The sequence below is a fragment of the Oryx dammah genome, unplaced genomic scaffold (assembly GCF_014754425.2).
Source record: "Oryx dammah isolate SB20612 unplaced genomic scaffold, SCBI_Odam_1.1 HiC_scaffold_4, whole genome shotgun sequence".
Taxonomy (NCBI): Eukaryota; Metazoa; Chordata; class Mammalia; order Artiodactyla; family Bovidae; genus Oryx; species Oryx dammah.
In genome coordinates this window covers 68339651-68365019 of record NW_024070188.1, presented here as the reverse complement: position 1 = coordinate 68365019, position 25369 = coordinate 68339651, and the positions used below count along the sequence as shown (strand labels likewise).

Genomic DNA, 25369 nt, shown 5'->3' with positions numbered 1-25369 from the left:
GCTTTTGCTGACTGCCAGCAAATCCCAGAGCCAACAGTGGTCTCCTCTGACCCCGTCATTCGATAGCTGAGATGCTCATTCCAACTCACCTGGCCTGGTTGGCGCTGCACTGGCCTCCAGGGCCCTATTCTGTAGCAGAGCTCCCACAGCACTAGTTACAGTCGGTTCCTTTTTTGGACTCATTTGCGCTCTACCCTGGAGAGGGAGATGGAGGGAGAGGGAGATGGAGGGAGAGGGAGACCAGCGGGGAGGTGGGGGGTTGGGGAGGAGAAGGGAAGAGCTCTGTCACTCGGAAAGCATGCAGGAGGTAGTGTGGTCCCCCATGCACCAGCAGCAGGGTGGAGTCATGCCCAGGACCCCTGACCCCCGAGGGAGGGGGACCCACACACCCTGTGCCCCAGTAACCTGGCTCCTGTCCTCCCTGCTGTGGCTCAAAACCGTGTCTGGGTTTTGGAGCTTTCGTTCCACAATCAAGCGCTTTGGGGGAGTGGTGATGGGTTAATCCTGTTCGATCAGTTGTGTGGAGACATAAGAAATCACTTAATGTCAATAAGGATAGTTATGGAGCATTTGGGCTTTTCATTACACTCGAAGATGATTTTGTTTTTAAGTACATGCACAGAGAAGAAAAACAGACCCTGGCAGGCACCAAATGTTTTAAACATGGAATTCCAACATCCCTGCGCCACTCCCCACCCTACTGAGTGGCGGTAGCAGAAGAGTTGTATTAACACGGAAGAAGGACTGAAAGGTTCCTCGGGAGTTCCTTTGTGCCCTCCCTTTTACCTTGCCACAGATCCCTCCACATTTCCATGGCAACTCCAGTACAAAGATAACCTGTTCCTCCAAGTGAGAATCCTCACTTGGGCAGGGCCTGCTGCGAGGCGATGGCATGCAGCTCATCCCCAGGCAAACAAAGAAAGCTATTTTCAGAGAACCCATCATGGTCTCTTTTGGTTAAGGGTATAACACATTTTTTAAAGCTGATTATGTTTAAAATAGAAACACATTTCAGCTGTGCTGTTAACAGCCCTTCCAAACTGAGACAACACCTCCCTTTTTGTTCTCCCTCTGAATAAGCTCCACTATGAGGCAGGGCCCCAGAGTGGCGAAGCTGGCATGGGGGAAACAGCACTGCTGTTCAGATACACTCTACAGTGAGTTTACTCAGAAAGCAAGCAATTCAGAAAGCAAGCAATTTTTCTTCTGTGTTCCCAATCACCACTTCGCTCTGGAAGACAAGGAGAGGAACCAGGCCAAGTTGCTGGTTACGCTCGGGACAGCCAGCTGGCCTTCTTCAGGAATAAAAAGCACTTCCGTCCACTGCTTCCCCCTCTGCTCCCCTTGGCCCCACGAACATTGACTCACTTCGTGGACTGCTTAGAAGCATTCGAAGAAACAGAATGCACCCTTTACTGCTTTAGAAAGTCTAGGTAGAGTTGTACTCCCCCCCGCTGCCCCAAAATTAAGCTGAATTCAGGTGGCGCAGATGGTAAAGAATCTGCCTGCAGCGTGGGAGACCCGGGTTCGATTCCTGAATTGAGAAGATCCCTTGGAGAAGGGAATGGCAACTCACTCCAGTATTCTTGCCTGGAGAATCCCAGGGACAGAGGAGCCTGGTGGGCTACCGTCCATGGGGTTGCAAATAATCCGAAACAACTGAGCGGCTAACATTTTTACTCTCATAAGTCCAAAGCAGTCATATTTCCCCCCAAACTGTGGTGCCTGCCCCACTCGAGAGGACTGTCAGAGAGGGGAAGGGGGGTCGGGGACAGTGTTGAGAGGGTAAAGGTAGGGGGGCCTGTGTGGTACTGCTGTTACTTGTGATCCCTCTAACAGCTCAGCCAGACACAGGCTAAAGTGAGTCTCAAAGAATTCAAGAACTTGTCGAAACTATCCTACAGATAGCATATTATAAAACTGAAGGTCAAACCCTGACTACTGATTGTAGAATCCAAGTTCTTCTGACTTCCCATGCTATTTCAGGTGTAAAGACTAAATCTCTGCAACTACAGTTATCATGGGCTCCTTGCCTGACCCACCGAAATGACTGCCTCCCCACTGCTGCCTTCTGTCTTCTTTCATCTAGATGTGTGGTGTTATCTGCTCTGGAGCTAAAAGCCTCTTTGCCAACTCTGATACTCTTTTACCTTATATTCCAATCAGCTTCTCAGTTCCAACAATTATCTCTTAAATCCACACCCTCCAAACAAACACCCCACACACACATCCCCACATTAGTTCTCTGACTCTGGGCCCTCATTTTCTTTTTTGGTTGGCATGGCTCTAACTGGTCTCTCACCAGTCCATCTTGAACACTAACCACCAGGGTGATCTTTCTAAGACACCAATTCCATGTTACTCAAGTCTGCATTATGCAACCAGTCTACATTGCACATAGAATGATGTGTGAGGCTAGTGATGGACAACGGGACAGAAAGGCTGAGTTTTGCAGAGAGAAGATGAAGCAGCAGTGGAGTAGGAAGAAGAGACAAGAAGGAAAGATGGACAGGACTTCTGGGGTTCTTGGAGACTTTCAATCCTGCTTCCAGGCCCTCAGGTTGGTCGGCCTCAGATTTAAGGCATCTATCCACTTAATCCCTTTTTCTCCTCTCTGAGCCCACTTGGCTTAAAGCCCTCCTGACTCTGATGCTCACCTGGCCTGTCCCAGCCCCTGTCACTTGCCCACAGGCTCTCTGTCCTTCAGTTCTACATGGGGGGCTCCTCAGGTCACGGGCTGGACATCTAGTGCATAATGTCCTTTCCAACTTCAAATTTAAACCAGTAAACTCATTTGATACTTTGGGGAAAGTATTTGCTCCTACTTGAAGCTTTCCATGAATCCCAAGTGGCCTCTGCCTCCACTATGCTCCTGTACATGCCAACCACAACATCTTCCTACTGCACTGCTTCCAAGGGTGCCGCCTCCTCTGAATCACAAATCCTTGATCAACCAGTACCTGACGCAGCAGCAGGTACAGCGTAGATATTCAGGAACTGTCTGAATACATGTGACCTCCACTGTATATGTGGAGGTCAGAATCCATAGTCGGTAGGGTGTGCTATTGTTAGCGAGGGTCCCTTTCCCATGACACGTTGGATATCATGGAAATCTTTCTAAACAATCTTCTACTGTTAAGTATTCGGACCTACTTAATCTTTTCTTTGGTATCTCTAACTGTCTTGAAGAGATCTCTAGTCTTTCCCATTCTATTGTTTTCCTCTGTTTCATTGCACTATTCACTTAAGAAGGCTTTCTTTTTTTTAATTAATTTATTTTAATTGGAGGCTAATTACTTTACAATATTGTAGTGGTTTTTGCCATACATTGACATGAATCAGCCATGGGTGTACATGTTTCCCCATCCTGAACCCCCCTCCCACCTTCCTTCCCATCCCATCCCTCAGGGTCATCCCAGTGCACCAGCCCTGAGCACCACGTCTCATGCATCGAACCTGGACTGGCAATCTATTTTACATATGATAATATACATGTTTCAATGCTATTCTCTCAGATCATCCCACCCTTGCCTTCTCCCACAGAATCCAAAAGACTGTTCTTAACATCTGTATCTCTTTTACTGTCTCACATACAGGGTTTTCATTACCATCTTTCTAAATTCCATATATATGTGTTAATATACTGTATTGGTATTTTTCTTTCTGACTTACTTCACTCTGTATAATAAGCTCCAGTTTCACCCACCTCATTAGAACTGATTCAGATGTATTCTTTTTAATGGCTGAGTAATATTCCCTTGTGTATATGTACCACTCGTTTGCTGTATACTCGTTTGTGTATATGTATCCACTCGTTTGCTGATGGACATCTAGGTTGCTTCCATGTCCTGAGGCTATTGTAAACAGTGCTGCGATGAACATTGGGGTACATGTGTCTCTTTCAATTCTGGTTTCCTCGGTGTGTATGCCCAGCAGTGGGACTGTTGGGTCGTATGGCAGCTCTATTTCCAGTTTTTTAAGGAATCTCCACACTGTTTTCCATAGTGGCCGTACTAGTTTGCATTCCCACCAACAGTGTAAGAGGGTTCCCTTTTCTCCACACCCTCTCCAGCATTTATTGCTTGTAGACTTTTTGATAGCAGCCATTTAAGAAGGCTTTCTTATTTCTTTGGAAATTAAAAGACAGTTGCTTCTTGGAAGAAAAGCTATGACACACCTAGACAGTATATTAAAAAGCAGAGATATCACTTTGCCAACAAAGATCTGTATAGTCAAAGCTATGGCTTTTCCAGTAGTCATATACAGATGTGAGAGCTGGACCATAAAGAAGGCTGAGTGCCAAAGAATTGATGCTTTCAAATTGTGGTGCTGGAGAAGACTCTTGAGAGTCCCTTGGACAGCAAGGAGGTCAAACCAGTCAATCCTAAAGGAAATCAACCCTGAGTATTCATTGGAAGGACTGATGCTGAAGCTCCAATACTTTGGCCACCTGATGTGAAGAGCTGACTCGTTGGAAAAGTCCCTGATGCTGGGAAAGATTGAAGGCGGGAGGGGAAGGGGAAGGCAGAGGATGAGATGGTTGGATGACATCCCTGACTCAATGGACATGAGTTTGAGCAAACTCTGGGAGACAGTGAAAGGCAACGAAGCCTGGAGTGCTATAGTCCATGGAAGTTGCAAAGAGTCAGACATGATTTAGTGCCTGAACAATATAACAATCTTATGGAACTAACAGTTTTCATAGTATACTGTAAGCTATGTCTCCAGTACCTTTGATGTGTATGGAGCTGTTTGCTGTTTCCAGTTGTTTTTATAAACCTATTGTTTTCTTGTATTCAATCTTTCCCAGCATCAGGGTCTTTTCCAATTTATAATAGCTGTTTTACTTATTTATTTTACATTGATGATTCTGTGGCTTTGAATAGGCCGAAGACCCTTCTCCATAGAGCAAACACAAACCTGTAGAACAAGCTCCTTGTGACAGTTTCCTCCACTTAATGCCAGTTTCATTTCAGGTTCCAAATACTATTGGAGGCAGTTAAAGCTGATGATAATCACCATTGGTTAGAGTCTTACCATAACAGTATAGAAGCAACACTTAGATATCTAAGTCTTCAACCTAAGAACCTTCAGACCCCGTAGAGATTTTTTTCTACAACATCCAACGGTGCTGTTTAGCTGGAAAGTATTGCTCAAAAGTAGCCAAGTCCCATGAAGATGGGCTGTCCTGATCCTTACAGTTCTCAGGACAGGTGATTTAGGTTCCCTTGCAAATTCTACCTGCTTTCCCCAGGCAGACAAGGGCACAGGAGCCAACAACTGGGGTGAGAGACTTACCTGTGCTCTGGATGCCAATCTGGCTGCTGTCTGGGCTGGATCAAAGACTCGGCAAGACTCTTGATCCTTGCAGAAATTAATATGTCGACTGGCTGCGGTTTCATTAAATCTCCTCTTACAATATGGACACTGAATATAATCTGAAAGTAAAGATAACAATGAAAAGGCAATTAACATTTCAAAAACAACTCTGGAAGGGAGGGACTATATAGAATATGAACTCTGCTCCAACGTGAAAGAGTGAGGTACCAAACTCTGGTTTGAGACAGCCTGTTCCAGACAGGGAGACATGCAAGGGCTCGGATAAAGGACAAGGTGGAGGAAAATTTTTCTACCTATGTACTTATTTCAGTTACGAGTGTTCCCTTAAAATGTTTACATGCTATGCTTTTTTAGAAAATAGATTAATTATATTTGTGGTACTGATGAAATTTGGCATTGATGACTGAGAAAGTGAGAGCCGCTCAGTTGTGTCCAATTCTTTAGGACTCCATGGACTGGAATTTTCCAGGCCAGAATATTGGAGTGGGTAGCCTGTCCGTTCTCCAGGTGATCTTCCCAACCCAGGGATTGAACCCAGGTCTCCCGCATTGCAGGCGGATTCTTTACCAACTGAGCCAGCAGGAAAGCCCAAATGACTAGGGGAAGGGAGTGGAATTTGAAGCCAACATCACTCTCCTTCAGCAGCAACTACATTTTCCTACTGAATTCCTAAGTGAAGAGACATTCATATGTTCAGAAAGGGGGTAGAGAAAAGGGAACAGGTGAGGGTTCCAAAAGACAAACAGGAAATAAGGGATGCTAGGACTCCAGCTTCCAGTGTCAGAACTTCTCTGGCAGCTGCTAGGGCCTGGAATCCTCTGAGGTTCTGGGCTGTATTCGGTCGTCTCAGTCAGTCCAACCTGCAATTACTAGATAGTGGGAGGGGCTTCCCCAGTGATTCAGTGGTAAAGAATCTGCGTGCAATGTAGGAGACACAGGTTCGATTCTTGAAAACCTGGAGAAGGAAATGACAACCCACTCCAGTATTCTTGCCAGGATAATTGCATGGACAGAGGGGCCTGGCGGGCTACAGTCCATGGGGTTGCAGAGTCGCACACAACTGAACGACTGAGCATGCGCACACACAGACAGCCGGAGAAAGGAGAAGTGGGAAAGATCCCGTCTTCTCAGATCAGGGAGATGATCACACGTTCTGAAGCCAGGTGGTAGCCTCTTCCTTCCAAGGTGGGTGGCGGGGGTTGTGTTGTTTTGTTTTAGGCACCTTGAAGGGATGACAAAGTGGATATTCAAGAGGTAGGATAATAACTATCTCTCTTCCCCGGAAGGATATGAGATAGTACCATCTTAAGCTCTGCATAGAAGTTTGGTTTAGTGTATAGTCAAAACCCTTACATTTGTGAATAGATATTTAAAGTAGTGATATGTTCAAAGCTAAAGATTTTTTTGAAGGCATCTTTTTAAGCAGTTTGGAGAGTTTTTTTTTCAACAGATCATTTCCTAAAATGAATACTCATAAAATGAAATAATTTGAATATGTAATAAACTGAAATAAAAGAAATAGTTAACACTTAACTTTTACTTCACACTTTGGCAGCTGTTGTTCAACTTTTTGTGACCCCAGGACTGCAGCATGCCAGGCTTCCCTGTCCTTCACTGTCTCCTTGAGTATGTTCAAATTTATCTCCACTGAATCAGTGATGCCATCCAACCATCTCATTCTCTGTTGCTCCTTTCTCCTCCTGCCCTCAATCTTTCCCAGCATTAGGGTCTTTTCCAGTGAGCTGGCTCTTTGCATTAGGTGACCAAACTATTGGAGATTTAGCTTCAGCATCAGTCCTTCCAGTGAATATTCAGGACTGATTTCCTTTAGGATTGACTGGTTTGATCTCCTTGCTGTCCAAGGGACTTTCAAGAGTCTTCTCTATCACCGCAATTCAAAAGCATCAGTTCTTTAGCACTCGCCTTCTTTACGGTCCAACTCTCACATCTGTATATGAATACTGGAAAAACCATAGCTTTGACTATACAGACCTTTGTTGGCAAAGTGATGTCTCTGCTTTTTAATACAGTATCAGGTTTGTCATAGCTTTTCTTCCAAGGAGTAAGTGTCTTTTAATTTCATGGCTGCATTCATCATCTGCAATGATTTTGGAGCCCAAGAAAATAAGATCTGTCACTGTTTCCACTTTTTCTCCATCTATTTGCCATGAAGTGATGGGACTGGATGTTATGATCTTAGTTTTTTGAATGTTGAGTTTTAAGCCAGCTTTTTTTTGAGGGGGGGTGGCTTTATTCCTCAGTGTATGTCATGTAAGGGTTAAGTCAGCCTTTTCATGCTCCTCCTTCACCCTTATTGAGAGGATTTTTGGTTCTTCTTTACTTTCTGCCATTAGGGTGGTATAATCTGCATTATCTGAGGTTGTTGATATTTCTTCCAACAATCTTGATTCCAGTTTGTGATTTATCCAGCCTGGTATTTCATACTCTTCACAGAAGTTAAATAAGCAGGGTGACAATATACAGCCTTGATGTACTCCTTTCCCAGTTTGGAACCAGTCTGTTGTTCTATGTCTGGTTCTAAATGTTTCTTATTAACCTGCATACAGGTTTCTCAGGAGGCAGATAAGGTGGTCTGGTATTTCCATCTCTTGGAGAATTTTCCACAGTTTGTGTGATCCACACAGTCAAAGGCTTTAGCATAGTCAATGAAGCAGATATTGTTCTGCAATTCCCTTGCTTTTTCTATGATCCAATGGATGTTGGCAATTTGATCTCTGGTTCCTCTGCCTTTTCTAAATTCAGTTTGTACATCTGGAATTTCTTGGTTCACATACTTTTGAAGCCTAGCTTGAAGGATTTTGAGCATTACCTTGCTAGTATGTGAAATGAACACAATTGTACGGTAGTTTGAACATTCCTTGGCATTTCCTTTCTTTGGAATGAAAACTGACCTTTTTCCATCCTGTGGCCACTGTTTTCAAGATTTGCTGGTATACTGAGGGCAGCACTTTAACAGCATTATCTCTTAGGATTTGAAATGGCTCAGCTGGAATTTCATCACCTCCACTAGCTTCGTTTATAGTAATGCTTCCTAAATCCCACTTATTTTACACTCCAGGATGTCTGGCTCTAGGTGAGTGACAACATCATTGTGGTTATCCAGATCATTAAGCCCTTTTTTGTACAGTTCTTCTGTGCATTCTTACCACCTCTTCTTAATCTCTTCTGCTTCCATTAGATCCTTACCATTTCTGTTCTTTATTGGGCTTATCTTTGCGTGAAATGTTCCCTTACTGTTGTTCAGTTGCTCCGTCATGTCCGACTGCGACCCCATGGACGGCAGCCCGCCAGGCTTCCCTGTCCATCACCATCTCCCTGAGTTTGCTGAAACTCATGTCCATTGAGTTGGTGATGCCATCCAACCATCTCACCCTCTGCTGCCCTGTTCTCCTTTTGCCTTCAGTCTTTCCCAGCATCAGGGTCTTTTCCCAATGAGTTGGCTGTTCACATCAGGTGGACAAAGTACTGGAACTTCAGCTTCAGCATGAGTCCTTCCAATGAATATTCAGGGTTGATTTCCTTTGGAATTGACTGGTTTTAACTGCTTGCTTTCCAGTAGTAGTAGTGTCAGTCACTCAGTCATGTCTGACTTTTTTTGACCCCACAGACTGTATAGCTTGCCACCATTCCCTTCTCCAAGGGATCTTCCTGACCCAGGGATCGAACCTGGGTCTCCTGCATGGCAGGCAGATTCTTTATCATCTGAGCTACAGAGCTTTCACTTTCAAAAGTCTCTAGCACCACAGTTCAAAGGCATCAATTCTTTGGCACTCAGCCTTTTTTACGGTCCACTCTCACATCCATACATGACTACTAGAAAAATCATAGCTTTGACTATATGGACCTTTCATTATTAATTCCATACTTACTGAATACCTATTACACTCCAAGTAACTTCAGGATACAATGTCTCTGTAATCATGGGCTAAGCATTCTAACACAGAAACAAAAATTTTCCCATGGTGACAAATTCCTTGAGCAAAATAAAAGAAGACAGCATTGGGAAATGGTGAAGGCTCTACAGCCTGCCTGACTGGTTTTGAGCCCCAGCTCTTCACCTATTACGTGTGTACACTTGGGCACGTTACTTAACCTCCTTAAGCTTCAATTTCCCCAGCACCTACATATCACCTATTTCATTGAGGTGTTGTGAAAGTTACCTATGATAATCCACAGTGGGGCGTGGCACAGTGGGCGAGTGGAACATGCTCTTACTATAAGGAAACAGGCCCAGCCGGCTTGTGTTCCAACTATCAAACAAGGGAGAAACTGCTTATGAAAACTAAAATAGAAAGTGCCATTAGCATGCAGAACTCATTTATGGTAGTGTAGAAAACCATCTAGGACTGAGTTTGTGGTTCAGTGGTTATTTCTTTAGTTTTACCAACTGCAAAGTTACAATTTATATGGTTTATATCACAGATACTGCTACCATAAGCGAGACAGTTTGGTCAAAGGCAATGATTACGGCAGTGACCATGTTGCTTCCTTAATCTGACTTGTCATTCAATTCATTGCACCTTTCTAGGGATTTGGCACTCACTATATCCCGCTGTGGAGACAACCAAGCTGAAGTGTATTTTCCTGCTGACAAAAATCTCAGAGATGGCTAGAGGACTAGGAAGACAATTACCACTTTGTGGAATAAGCTCCGAAAGGAGGAAGCTCTATGTCCTCCAGGAGACCACAGGAGGAACCTGAAGCCCAGCCTTAAGAGGGCAAAGGAAGGGACTTCTCTGGTGGTCCAGTGGCTAAGAGTCTGTGCTCCCAATGTGGTGGGCCCGGGCTCAAGCCCTGGTCAGAGAACTAGATCCCACATGCCACAACTAAGACCCAGCAACCCAGCACAGCCAAATAAATTAAAAAAAAAAAAAAAAAAAAAAAAGCGAGCAGAGGAAGAGAAGATCAAACACACTGAGAATGGAAGAGGTTTTCTTCCTGCAACAATAGTTTGAACACAGCATGACTGAGCTACACATTCTACCCTCATCTCAATCCAGTCTCCTCTTCCTCTGCCAATAATGTCATAAAATCATGATGTGCTATTTCAACAGATAATGATTTTTAAAGTCTTACTCCAGATCTCATGAAAGATTAAAGTGGAAAATTAAGCATCATTTGAAAATGCAAGTATTTTGTTGAATACCCATGTATCAACATGTAGCCCTGTCAAACGGTGAGCAAATATCCCAGGACTCACTGAAAATCCCAATTGTAAATATTCTATATCACTGCCCCATAAGCTGTCACATAATGTTGGAAAGTTGAATGACTGCAAACTCACTTAAGTCAAAAGAATTAGAATATATGCATGTCAAAAAATTGGGCCACAAAATAGGGAATCATGCTGGGAAAAAAAAAGGAAATTACTTCCAAACCCATATACACTAGACCATATGATTAATAACTCTAGTTAAGTCTGTATAAATTTTCTAAGTATTTAAGCTGGAGGATATATGGGCTAATATAAAATCCCTGTGCAATCAAAATAATTGGATCATAATGAAAATGTGCTATTGGAGGTAATCATTTTGCTTGGTGCATAAAATTATAATAAGGGCATGGGGAAGAATTTAATTATAAAACTATATTTTAGCATAAAAATTTAAAGGGCAGGAAAATAAACTGTACACTTGATGAGGTCTTACAAAGGGAATTATTTATTTTAAAGAAACAATAATCCTCACATTTTAAACCCAACGTGGAAATTAGAGAGAAATTCACACAGTGGGACATCTGACATGCTTTCACTATTCAACTACAGAACTAGAAGTAGCCATCAACCCTGCAGCTTCTACTATAAAATGAAGCAGTTCTCATAAAAGATGCTTTTATTGTACAAAGCTTGTTGCCAAACTCTTATCAAAATTACAGCCATAGATCTTTCTATGGAACATCTTAAGACAACAGACTATTCCAGGTCATATTTTCTTTAGCACCTAGCAAAAGTGTAGCAGTTATTAAGAGTATTTTCTGGTATTGAGGCTCTGATGATTTTTTTGGATGGTTTTTATAGTATTACACTGTGACTTTACTTCTAATTTAATTATTTATTTATTTTTTCCTGTGCTGTGTGGCTTGCACAATCTTAGTACTCCAATCAGGGAACGAACCCGTGGTAGCAAAATTGTGGAGTTCTAACCAGTGGACTGCCAAGGGAATTTTCTTTTTTCTTTACTTTTAAAAGTAAACTTTGAGGAATAATTTACATACAATAAAATGCACCTATTTGAGTTCTGACAAATACATTCAATTGTGTAACCAACCCAACTAAAATATGGAACAAGTTTATTACTTCCAAAAGTCCCCTCATGCCCCTGTTTCAGTCAATATTCTCCCAAACCCAGACTCCTATTTTCCTGTCACTAAAGATGAGTGTTACCCCTTGTATATCTTACTATAACAGAGCATCCACGGTGCTACGTGTATAGCTACACTTTCTTCTTACTGTTCAGTTGTATTTCATTTTGTAGATATTCCACAATTTGCTTATCCATCTACTTGCTGATGGTCATTTTCCGTTGCTCCAAGTTTATGCTATTTAAAGGAAGCTGCTATGAACATTAATGTGTAAGTCTGTTTTAAGGACATGTTTTCCATTTTTTGCATAGTTAGGAATGGAATTGCTGTATAGGTAACTGTATGTTTAACTTAAGAAAATACCAGTGCAAAGTGACTATACTATTTTAGACTCCCAGTAGCAGCATATGAGAGTTCCAGCTGTTCTATATCCTAGCCCTCACTTGTATTGTCAGTCTTCAATTTTAGCCATTCAAGTGGGTGTGTACTGGTATCTCACTGTGGTTTTAATTTACATGTCCCTGTTAAAAATGATGTTGAGTATCTTTTCATGTGCTTATTGACCATTATTTTGTGACATTCTGTTCAAATACATCTCTTGCCTTTTCCTTATTGGGTTGTTGTCTTATTACTAAGTCATAAGGCTTCTTTAAATATTCTTGATATTTGACCTCCCTCAGATACATGTGTTATAAATATTTTCTCTTGCCCTATACCTCACCTTTGCATTCTCCTAATGGTGTCTCTCACAACTAAAGTTTTTAATGTTGGCAAAGCCCAATTTATCAATTTCCTTAAAAAAAAATTGTTACTGTATCTTGTATCCAGCTTAAAAAATCTTTGTTGCTCTTAGATCAAAGATGTTTGTTTTTTTCTAGAAATCTTACAGTTACAGCACTTAGGTCAATGATTCATTCTGAATTTTTGTGTACGTATATGAAGGAGATCAGCCCTGGGATTTCTTTGGAAGGAATGATGCTAAAGCTGAAACTCCGGTACTTTGACCACCTCATGTGAAGAGTTGACTCATTGGAAAAGACTTTGATGCTGGGAGGGATTGGGGGCAGGAGGAGAAGGGGACGACAGAGGATGAGATGGCTGGATGGCATCACTGACTCGATGGACATGAATCTGAGTGAACTCTGGGAGTTGGTGATGGACAGGGAGGCCTGGCGTGCTGCGATTCATGGGGTCCCAAAGAGTCGGACACGACTGAGCGACTGAATTGAACTGAAGGATCAAAATTCATTTTTGCCATTTTGATATCCAGTTGTCTCAGCATGAATTGTTAATAAGACTCTCTTTTCCCACTCTGAACTACTTTTGTTAAAAGTCAATTAACAAATTGATTGGAGGGAGGTCTATATTTAGATTCTCTTTTCTGTTCAGTTGATATTCTAATACCAAATTGTCATGATTACTGTAATATTATTTTAAGTCTTGACATCAGATAGGTAAGTTCTCGATTTGATTCTTTTTTCAAAACTAACATGGCTTTGAATTTCTGTGTAATTTTAATATCAGCTGGTCAATTCCCATTGGCAAGAAAACTCACAGGGATCTTCACTGGAATTACATTTTGTCCACAGATAAATCTGGGGATAACTGACTTCGTAACACAATACATGAGTCTTCCAAACCACGAAAATGGTAAATATCTCTATTTATTTTGGTCCTCTGGTTTTCATTTTACAAGTCTTACACATATTTTGTTAAATATATACATAAATGTAATGTCATTTTTCATTTCATTTTTTTCAACTGTTTATGCCTAGTATCTGGAGAAGGAAATGGCCACCCGCTCCAGTGTTCTTGCCTGGAGAATTCTATGGACGGAGGAGCCTGGTGGGCTGTGGTCCATGGGGTTGCAAAGAGTTGGACACGACTGAGCAACTAACCCACCCATGCCTGCTGCTGCTGCTAAGTCACTTCAGTTTTGTCTGACTCTGTGTGACCTCAAAGACGGCAGCCCACCAGGCTCCCCTGTCCCTGGGATTCTCAAGGCAAGAACACTGGAGTGGGTTGCCATTTCCTTCTCCAATGCCTAGTATACAGAAATACAACTCACCTGTGTATACTGACTTTATATCCTGAAAGCCTGTTAAATTAACTTGTAATTTCAGTAGCATTTTTTGTAGTTTTGTAAGATTTTCTACATTTACTCCTTCATGATCATGCTGTCTGTAAATAAGGAGAGTTTTACTTCTTCCTCTCCAACCTTTAAATTTATATCTGTGTGTATAAAATATGTAATTTTTTTCTTATTACATTGGGTACTATGTCTAGGATAGTGCTGAACAGAAGTGGTCAGAAAAGATATACTTTCTTCTGCTCTGAAATCAGTGGGAAAGTATTCAGCTTTTCAACTTTAAGTTGATGTTAGCTATAGATTTTTCAGAGATGTCCTTTATTAAGGAAGTTCCCTTCTATTTCTACCTTTCTAAGAGCTTTTTTATTTTTTTATTTTTTATTTTACTTTACAATTCTGTATTGGTTTTGCCATACATTCTAAGAGCTTTTTTCTTTTTAAAACATGTATAGGCATTGTTTTTTGTACAGGCGTTTCCTGTATCTACTGAGATGACCATACACTTGAAAAAAATATTTTGTTAATATGATGAATTACATTTACTATTTTCTTCCTTATACTTAAGTGTAATTTGTCCTTCTTTTTCTAACTTTTTAAAGAGGAAGTTTAAGGCAATTGACTTAAACCTTTTTCCCCTTTTCTAATGCAAGCATTTAAAGCTATAAACTTTCCTTTAAGCACTGCTTTAGCTGAATCCCACAGATTTTGGTATGTTTTCATTACCATTCAGTTCAAAATATTTTCTAATTTTTCTTGTAATTTCTTCTTAGATACATGGGGTATTTAGAAATTATTTATTAATTTCCAAATATTCAAGAATTTTCTTGATATATTTTCATCATTAATTTCTAATTTAATTCTACTGTACTCAAATAACATAGTCTGTATGATTTCAATCCTTTAAGATTTATTGAGATCTACTTTGTGGTCCTGCACATGGTCTGTGTTGGTTGAATGTTCCATGTGTCAGTTCAGTTCAGTTGCTCAGTTGTGTCCGACTCTTTGCGACCCCATGAATCGCAGCACGCCAGGCCTCCCTGTCCATCACCAACTCCCGGAGTTCACTCAAACTCACGTCCATCGAGTTGGTGATGCCATCCAGCCATCTCATCCTCTGTTGTCCCCTTCTCCTCCTGCCCCCAATTCCTCCCAGCATCAGAGTCTTTTCCAATGAGTCAACTCTTCACATGAGGTGGCCAAAGTACTGGAGTTTCATGTGTACTTGATAACAATTATATTCTGCTGTCACTGTGTATCACATTATAGCTACAGATGTCAGTTAGATCAAAATGATACAAGCGCAGGAGCAACTGCCCCTCAGGGAAGGTGTGGCCTCTCTAGACCCACCTGGCTCACCTCCCCATCTTGTTACCTCGTGGCTTGCTTAATTGTGTCTTTAAAGTGTTTCTTGTGGAAAGCATACAATTGAACTCTGCTTTAGTATTCAGTTTGACAATCTCTGCATTTTATCTTATGTGTTCAGGTAATTTTTATAGGCAACTATCTTCAATAACCTCAGATATGCAGATGACACCACTTTTATGGCAGAAAGTGAAGAGGAACTAAAAAGCCTCTTGATGAAAGTGAAAGAGGAGAGTGAAAAAGTTGGCTTAAAGCTCAACATTCAGAAAATGAAGATCATGGCATCTGGTCCCATCACTTCATGGGAAATAGATGGGGAAACAGTGGAAACAGTGTCAGACTTTATTTTTGGGGGGCTCCAAAATCACTGCAGATGGTGATTGCAGCCATGAAATTAGAAGACGCTTACCCCTTGGAAGGAAAGTTATGACCAACCTAGATAGCATATTGAAAAGCAGAGACATTACTTTGCTAACAAAGGTCCGTCTCGTCAAGGCTATGGTTTTTCCACTGGTCATGTATGGATGTGAGAGTTGGACTGTGAAGAAAGCTGAGTGCCGAAGAATTGATGCTTTTGAACTGTGGTGTTGGAGAAAACTCTTGAGAGTCCCTTGGACTGCAAGGAGATCCAACCAGTCCATTCTAAAGATCAGTTCTGGGTGTTCTTTGGAAGCACTGATGCTAAAGCTGAAACTCCAGTACTTTGGCCACCTCATGCTAAGAGTTGACTCATTGGAAAAGACTCTGATGCTGGGAGGGATTGGGGGCAGGAGGAGAAGGGGATGACAGAGGATGAGATGACTGGATGGCATCACCGACTTGATGGACGTGGGTTTGAGTGAACTCTGGGAGTTGTTGATGGACAGGGAGGCCTGGAGTGCTGTAATTCATGCGGTTGCAAAGAGTCGGACACAACTGAGCGACTGATGAATCATGCCTCTAGTCCTAATCTCCAATTTACAAAGACAGGAGGTGGAGAACAAGTTAAACGTTGATATGGCTTAACTGAAAATCGCTCAGTCGTGTCCAACTCTTTGCGAGCCCATGGACTGCACAGTCCATGGAATTCTTCAGGCCAGAATACTGGAATGGGTAGCTGTTCCCTTCTCCAGGTGATCTTCCCAACCCAGGGATCAAACCCAGGTCTCCTGCATTGCAGGTGGGTTCTTTACCAGAGAAGCCCAGCAGCAGACAAATCCAGTACATGAAACGTTCTATAAAATAACTGGGCTGGCAGAGGTGTTGTGCAGGATTAAAAGAGACTAAAGAGACAACAAAAGACAACGCACAGATCTTGACTGAATCCTGGATTATGGCTGAGTGGTGAGGAGAGAGCTTCAAAGGACATTCTTAACATAACTGGGAAAATATGATATATTAATACTTAGTGCAATAATAGTATTGTAGTTACAGAGGAAATGTACTTAAGAAATGCATGCTGAAATAGTTATAAAGTGTTATGATGTTTGAAGCTTACTTTTAAATCTTTCTGCCCCCCTCATAGAAAAAAAGAGAAAGAGATAGAAAATATGACAATGTCAAAATTGTCAAATTTAATGGAAGGTATATGAGTGATCATTGTACTAATTCCATCCACTTTTCTGTAATTTGAAAATGTTCAATATAAAAAGCTTAGTGTAGAAACACTGTTGGCCACTAAACTGTACAATTTAAAATGGTGAATTTTATATTATGGAATTTGATCTCAAAAAAATAGAGAGCTGTGGGTATTTGATACTATGGAGTTATTACAGAACTGCTTAAACTGCTCTGCCTAGCTCCGTTATCATCAACCTGGACATGAACAGCATCCCCCGTAGTTCTGTAGTGCCATAACTTTGGGTACAGTGGTGATCTCATGTTAAAGTTAGGAGCAAACACAGAATCTTTATACAGAGGTGAAAAAATAGGATAAGATAATTTTTATGGTAAAATTACTTTTATATAATTTACTTTTATATAATTTGCTAATGTTTAAAATTTTAGAGTACACAGGAGAAAGCAAGGCATAATGACTAGGCTGAAAAATCAAGCATAGCCTCAACTGGTTAAGAGTAAAATGTCAAAAGCAAACCAAACTGTCCACACACCTGGGTTGATGGTCGGAGGGGGTGGAGGTGGGAGAGGCTGGCCTTCTTTAATGGCTAGTGTACACTGCTTTGCTGACAGAATTGCATTAATGAAGTCTTCATGCTGTTGTCTCCAGTTAGATTTTCTCACGGGCTGTGGCTGTAAAAAAAAATTAAACCAACATATACTAATCTAGGCTATATATCTCACTGTTATAATCTTTTTTTTTAAAGCTGGGATTTGAATTTACAAGAAACAGAACTGTGAAATTTGGATAAAAAAGAGAAATTTGCTTTCCAAAAACACTAAAAGAGGTTTGGAAAATACAGTAATAAAAATTTTCAAGTCACAGTAGTGAGGGAAAATACAAAACAACAATCACAAAAAACAAAGAAATTACAAAACTTTAAAGGAAGACTTAAATGTAACCTTAAAAGTGACTGTCTTCCAAGTTAATTGCTGGATTTAATGCTACTCTAATGAAAATATAAACGAGATTTGTTTTCTGCCACATCTGGAAAGTATCTGAAATACATTTGGAAATCTAAGTGAGCATGATTAAAAAGAAAACAGTAAAGGTGGATTATACTTACATGACATTACATTGCCCTATCAAGCAAAAATGAAAGCAGAGAGCCAGAAAGAGGCTTTCATGTACTGAAGGACATAATCAAGAACAGCAACGAAGATATCGATAGTACCTTGGACTGAGGCGCCTTTCCCACAGTGGGAATGTCAGTGCCCTGCAATCTTTGTTTTAAGGAATTGAAAGGTTTACGTTTTTTGTTGAAGAGTTTTCTACAAATTGGTCCGTGTCTTTCCTAGAAAAGAAGGAGTGGGGATTAAAATTTTTAACATGTACAATCACAGAGTTCGTAATGGCTCAGTGTACTCAAGCAGCCCCCACTGCAGGGACTGGGTTGCACCTTCAGAGCCAAGTTCATTCTCTAACTCTCAAATCACAGCAGAGCAAATCCATCTGGCTCTCTTCACCCATGTTACACATAACTAGATATTGTGTTTGGGCAAGGTCAATAAAAGGCCTCTACAGCTAAAGAAACTGACTTAAAATTTAGTCTTACATATTTAACGTTACCACTTGGGCTCAGTAAATAGTTCCAAGCATTAAACAATGTTGAAAAGACTTGCTTTCTAGTTTAAATGGAAATAAATTATCTCTGATATTTGGCTAAGTATTCACTGAAGCCAAGGAAATTTTCTTTACTTATTCTATTCTGTTTTCTGCCTTCACTGTTTCTAAATTCCAAAAGCAAGTCATCCAGGAATTGAGTCCCAACAACCTTGTTTTTCCATCCTTTTGAAGTAATTCTCTGCATACAAAAGTATGCAAAGTAAGGGGAAACTTAGCTTCTTATACAAGTGGAACCTTTTCAGAAAAACTCTTACCACTCAACATTTCAAAATTGAATTTAACTGGGCTGCTTTTCTACATACAGCAAATCAAACCACTTAACTCCTGAAAAAAATGAGTGGAGAGGTTTCAAAGAAATATTTGAGAACATCTGCAAGAAACAACTGGGACAACTATACGACAAATGAAAAATACATCAATTCCATTTAAGTTATGAAGACATTTTCCCTTAGTGTGTCCAAACATTTTTCATGAAGTCATTTATTTTAGAGCAAACCTAAGCTTATAATATTAAACTTTAAAATATAGAATACACAGAAGAACTGTACAAAAAAGATCTTCATGACCAAGATAATCACGATGTGATCACTCACCTAGAGCCAGACATTCTGGAATGTGAAGTCAAGTGGGCCTCAGAAAGTATCACTATGAACAAAGCTAGTGGAGGTGATGGAATTCCAGTGGAGCTGTTTCAAATCCTGAAAGATGATGCTGTAAAAGTGCTGCACTCAATATGCCAGCAAATTTGGAAAACTCAGCAGTGGCCACAGGACTGGAAAAGGTCAGTTTTCATTCCAATCCCAAAGAAAGGCAATGCCAAAGAATGCTCAAACTACCACACAATTGCACTCATCTCACACGCTAGTATAGTAATGGTCAAAATTCTCCAAGCCAGGCTTCAGCAGTACATGAACCGTGAACTTCCAGATGTTCAAGCTGGTTTTAGAAAAGGCAGAGGAACCAGAGATCAAATTGCCAACATCTGCTGGATCATGGAAAAAGCAAGAGAGTTCCAGAAAAACATCTATTTCTGCTTTATTGACTATGCCAAAGCCTTTGACTGTGTGGATCACAAGAAACTGTGGAAAATTCTGAAAGAGATGGGAATACCAGACCACCTGACCTGCCTCTTGAGAAATCTATATGGAAGCAGGAAGCAACAGTTAGAACTGGACATGGACAACAGACTGGTTCCAAATAGGAAAAGGAGTACGTCAAGGCTGTATATTGTCACCCTGCTTATTTAACTTCTATGCAGAGTACATCATGAGAAACTCTGGGCTGGAAGAAACACAAGCTGGAATCAAGATTGCTGGGAGAAATATCAGTAACCTCAGATATGCAGATGACACCACCCTTATGGCAGAAAGTGAAGAGGAACCAAAAAGCCTCTTGATGAAAGTGAGAAAGGAGAGTGAAAAAGTTAGCTTAAAGCTCAACATTCAGAAAACAAAGATCATGGCATCTGGTCCCATCACTTCATGGGAAATAGATGGGGAAACAGTGGAAACAGTGTCAGACTTTATTTTGGGAGGCTCCAAAATCACTGCAGATGGTGATTGCAGCCATGAAATTAGAAGACGCTTACTCCTTGGAAGGAAAGTTATGACCAACCTAGATAGCATATTCAAAAGCAGAGACATTACTTTGCCAACAAAATCCGTCTCGTCAAGGCTATGGTTTTTCCAGTAGTCATGCATGGATGTGAGAGTTGGACTGTGAAGAAAGCTGAGCGCCGAAGAATTGATGCTTTTGAACTGTGGTGTTGAAGACTCTTGAGAATCCCTTGGACTGCAAGGAGATCCAACCAGTCTATTCTAAAGGAGATCAGTTCTGGGTGTTCTTTGGAAGCACTGATGCTAAAGCTGAAACTCCAGTACTTTGGCCACCTCATATGAAGAGTTGATTCATTGGAAAAGACTCTGATGCTGGGAGGGATTGGGGGCAGGAGGAGAAGGGGACGACCGAGGATGAGATGCCTGGATGGCATCACCAATTCGATGGATGAGAGTCTGAGTGAATTCTGGGAGTTTGTGATGGCCTGGCGTGCTGCAATTCATGGGGTCACAAAGAGTCGGGCATGACTGAGCAACTGAACTGAATTGAATTGATTACAATACTTACAAGACCATTGGCAGAGAAAACGACTCCAGCCAGTAGACCTGTAAAAACTCAGCATTTCTGGTACAAAAACCAGGGAAGCAGCACATAGAGCTTTGCCTGTGTTGTTTGTAGTTGTGATTTAGTCACTAAGCCATGTCTGACTCTTTTGCAACCCCATGGACAGTAGTCCGCCAGGCTCCTCTGTCCATGGGATTTCCCAGGCAAGAATACTGCCTGTGTACCACCTTGATAAAGTTACTGTACCACTAAAGGATTATGCCAATCTTTGGCTTCCACTCTAAGTGCTCTTCATTCATGGTCATGGAACTCATAGCAGCTATTACTTAGTTACTTTGTCCAGACCCAAAAAATACAGGATCCATGAAAATCACTGCACCTGGTGATGAACAAGCCATATCATTTTAAAACTGAAGGGGAGAAGAGAAAGAGCAGATCACTTGATCAAATGCTCTTTGTAGCCTAGAAATAGGTCAACGAAGTAAAACTCAAGAGGACTCAAGAATACTTAGCATTTAGTGATCTCTCTTCAAAGGTACCTCCCTAGGTCTCAAATCCAGTCTCATGGGGTGCAGTCTTGGGTTAGCAAAGGCAGCTCCCTAGGGGATTATTGGGCCACAATAGACCCTGTGAGTTCCCCTTCTAGATCCAGGAAACTCTAGCTGCAGTTAACTAGAACAGATATTCTATTTTTAAATTCCCCAGAGAAATAAAACCTACAGCCTCATTTGGTAGTCTTTCACCCCAAATGTGGTCAGGATTATAGTCCAAATTCTTTAAGTTTGAAAACAAGTCTCTTTGATCTAAATGTCCCAGCTAATAGTTCATTATCTACTTAGATTTTTTTTAAACAATAATTTTTCTTGGGAACTCCTTCATAATATGGGAAGTTTGTTTCCCTAATTTTAAAATAAATCAAGCCTTTATTCAACTTTATGGGCATTAATCAGGGGACTTGACATGCAGTTAGCTTAAATCTAATTAACAATTAGGTCCTGGAAGAGGACTAACACCCATTTTGTTCAAATTACATAAAATCCCTGAAACTGGAGAGTTCTGTCTTTATACGTGGCAAAGCAGGAAACAGAGGGAGGTTAAAGGACTTGTCAGAATTAGTGACAAATTTGAGGCTAAAAGCCAAGTTTCCAGATGCTCCAAATTCAATGTTCATTCCTCTTGACTAGCTAATTTCCCTGGTGCTTTGGCCTTAAAATTTGAATTTTTGATGCTTATAGAAAAGGTGAAAGAGCCAAAACCTCTCAAGAGACGATCAGCTGTGCCAAGACACTTTTATCTGGCTTCCTTTCAGTAAGAGGACCAGATTTAAAAAGCTCTCTTTCGAAGGGGGCAGCATCAACCTACCTAAGTGTCTTCGGGGCCTGCCAGCCGTAGGTTATGTACTTTTCTCTCCTTGCTTTCCCTCCACATCTGTCTTTAATCTTTGCCACTGCGGCCTCCTCACTAACTTGACAGTTCATTTAACTCCAATGAAACACATCTACAAAATGTCTTTATGTTTACCAGAACATCTGCTGCAAAGCGTCTTCCACAGACTTCACAGGGAAATAATTCCTGATTGCCATCTGTATAGGATCCAAAGCACATTATGTTAGTTTCGTGGAATTGCCTGCCCAAGAAGAAATGACTAAGTGGAGGAGACCTCAATAGCTTGATATCCTCACTCTCCCCCCATCACCCAGTGACTTCCTTCTCTTAGGAAGATCCTTTGTAAAACTCACCCATGTTTTCCTAACAGACTTCTCACTTCACTAAACAGATAAGTTCCATATGCTCAGGCAACTAGAGTACAATTATTTAATATATCATTAAACTAATGTCTAAAGAAAGCTATCCAGCACTAAGTACAAAGCTGATTTGTTGTTGTTTAGTGCTAGGTCACGTCCGACTCTTTTGTGACCCCATGGACTGTAGCCCGCCAGGCTCCTCTGTCCATAGAATTTCCCAGGGAAGAATACTGGAGTGGGTTGCCATTTCTTTCTTCAGGGGATTGAACGCATGCCTCCCTGCTTGGCAAGCAGATTCTTTACCACTGAGCCACCAAAAAACCCACCTGCCAGTGCAGAAGTGGGTTCGATCCCTGGGTTGGGAAGGTCCCCTGGAGGAGGAAATGGCAACCCACTCCAGTATTGTTGCCTGGGAAATCCCATGGACAGAGGAGCCTGGCAGGCTACAGTCCACGGGGTCACAAGAGAGTCAGACATGACTACGTGACTAAATAACAAACAAAGCTGATACTCTAGTATAAAGTCACAAATAATCCAATGGTAACATCTTTAACATTGCTGCTAGAACGCAAGATCATGTGTGTGCTAAATGAAGGCATGCCAGTTTACCATGGACAGTATGAAATGGGTTGCCTAGTCACTGAATTTAAGGTAAACTTTCCTGAGAAGCTGAAACTTCAAAACTTTGGCCACCTGATGCAAAGAACTGACTCATTGGAAAAGACCCTGATGCTGGGAAAGATTGAAGGCAGGAGGAGAAGGGAACGACAGAGGATGAGATGGTTGGATGGCATCACTGACTCAATGGACATGGGTTTGAGCAAGCTCTGGGAGTTGGTGATGGACAGGGAAGCCTGGCGTGCTGCAGTCCATGGGGTCACAAAGAGTCAGACAAGACTGAGAGACTGAACTTTTTCCTGAGAATGGCTTTCTCAACAAATCTCTTTGCTAGGAAACTACCTGAGAGAAAGGAAGTAGGAGGATGAAATGGGCCACGTAGAACCAGTGGGCTTTGCTCCAAACTAGGAAAGACAAAGCCATTACAATAAAGAAGCACGTGAGAATGACGAACATCACCCCAGGTGTGGTGCTTCTGTGTCCGATCTCTTCACGGGGTCTGTGAAGAAGACTCACTGAAAACATTTTATATGTAGTAGAGAATAAGTGAAGAACTACAGTAATAATATACTACTTGCTATTATTTTTCTAAAAAATATTCAATTGTTATAGTGTTTTCAAAATTAAATGAAGAATAAACTCAAAATATCTAAAAAAAAAAAAAAAAAAACATACAAAACTCTGCCCACTCTGTCCCAATGTCTCAAAGTGCCTGACCCACAATAAGGTTCTCAATAATTACTTGTTGGATGTATGGGTTAAATGAGAATTGAGTTTCTACCATAGGACCAATTATTCATTCAATAAGTAAACACCTGTTATATGCAACTCTGTGGGGATATTGAAAGAAACTATACATGGGTCCAGCATAGAAAAGGAGAGAAGGTATGCCCATAAATTACTTTAAATGAAGTTGGAAAAGCAAACCATTGTGGAAAAAAGTTTTGTTTCATATTACTGCCTTTCAGTTCATCTGGAGTTGAGAATAAAGATTTAAAAAGCAGGGACATCCCTGGTGGCCCAGCAGTTAAGACTCTGTGTTCCCAATGCAGGGGGCTCAGGTTTGATCCCAGGTCAAGGAACTAAGATCAATTAAAAAAAAAGGTCCTGCATGCCTCAATTAAGACCCAGTGAAGCCAAATCAATAAATTCATAAAACATAAGTAAATATTTAAAATATAAAGATCATAAAAAAGCAGTTTGATCACGGGGAATATTTTACATTCAACTAACCATCCAGCTAATCTCTATTATACAAATAAGGGGAGCAACTGAGGACATTGAGCAGGAAGAACCTGGATGGCACTGTAGAAGATTCATGTGACAAAGCTGAGGAGGGATGAACAGATAGCGGTGGGGATGGAAAGTGGGATTTTAGTTAAAAAGCTAATGGTGTAAACCTGAAACAGAAAGGAAAGAGGAAATGAGAGACACTGTGGCCAAAGAATCAATAAGATGATGACTGGATTTGGGGGATACTAGGAGGTGACAGAGGAGCCTGTGGGCTGCAGTCCGTGGGGTCGCTAAGAGTTGGACATGACTGAGCAACTTCACTTTCACTTTTCACTTTCCTGCATTGGAGAAGGAAATAGCAACCCACTCCAGAGTTCTTGCCTGGAGAATCCCAGGGACGGGGGAGCCTGGTGGGCTGCTGTCTATGGGGTCGCACAGAGTCAGACACGGCTGAAGCGACTTAGCAGCAGCAGCAGCAGGAGGTGACCGAGAGAAGAATGCTCAGGGACTGAAAAGACAATAGGACTACGGAGAGAAAGAAATAATTCAAAAAGAAGGGACATCTTGTAAGAAAAATGACCTCAGCTTTGGAAATACTGAGTCTGAGATAGAGTCATCCAGCCAGCAGGATGGAAATGAGGGAGGTCAGGGCTAGAGACACAGATGTAGGCTTTGTTTGGAGAGTGATGTAAAGGCATGATATTGCCAGGGAAGAGGTCATGGAAAGACAAGTACAGGGATGATCCCTAGGGAACTCCATATTTAAGGGCCAAGAAGATGATGATGATAAGCCAGAAGGAGAAAGCAGGAGAGAACAGGGTCATGGAAACCATGGGAAGACAGTTTGAGAAAGGAAGTCTTGATTAACAGGAATCAGATGGTAGCTCATTACAGACACTGTTGATTTAAATGATTTCTTCTCACATCTGCCAGATGGTATTGTATTAGAACACAGGTCATCCATTGCAGCATACAGAAATACCATTCTTCTTTTGGCCTTCTAACTCTGTAAAAACTAGGTCATAACTTTCTTTCTTCAGCAAGGATGTCCCATTCCCCCACATACTTACCCATTAAAAACATTCATCCTAATTATAAAACTTTTCTAAAACACTAGTGAAGGATGCTTTACTTTTACGAATATTACAGTAAGATTCGTAGGGTGTCCCCAAATACTTTTCCTACATAATCTCATTTAATCCTCACAACAATCCTATGAGATAGGGTTGTTCCTTTTTTTTTTTTTTTTTCCCCTTAAGAGATAAGAAAATGAAGGTTCAAGATTAGGTGACTTCTTGAGGACAACAGGTAGTAAGT

The 25369-nt window shown here is 41.2% G+C and overlaps 1 protein-coding gene across 1 annotated transcript in view; it reads right to left on the bottom strand.

Annotated features, from left to right (window-relative positions):
• The window catches only part of ZC2HC1B (zinc finger C2HC-type containing 1B), a 30289-nt gene extending 7971 nt beyond the window's left edge, over positions 1 to 22318 (bottom strand). Inside the window, exons 1-5 of the mRNA XM_040238614.1 lie at positions 21978 to 22318; positions 17884 to 18003; positions 17203 to 17341; positions 5299 to 5438; positions 90 to 195 (exon numbers count right to left, since the gene is read on the bottom strand). Coding sequence (XP_040094548.1) covers positions 90 to 195; positions 5299 to 5438; positions 17203 to 17341; positions 17884 to 18003; positions 21978 to 22061 — 589 coding nt within the window. The 5' untranslated portion in view covers positions 22062 to 22318. The remainder of the gene's footprint in view (positions 1 to 89; positions 196 to 5298; positions 5439 to 17202; positions 17342 to 17883; positions 18004 to 21977) is intronic.
• Positions 22319 to 25369: the final 3051 nt, after the last annotated feature.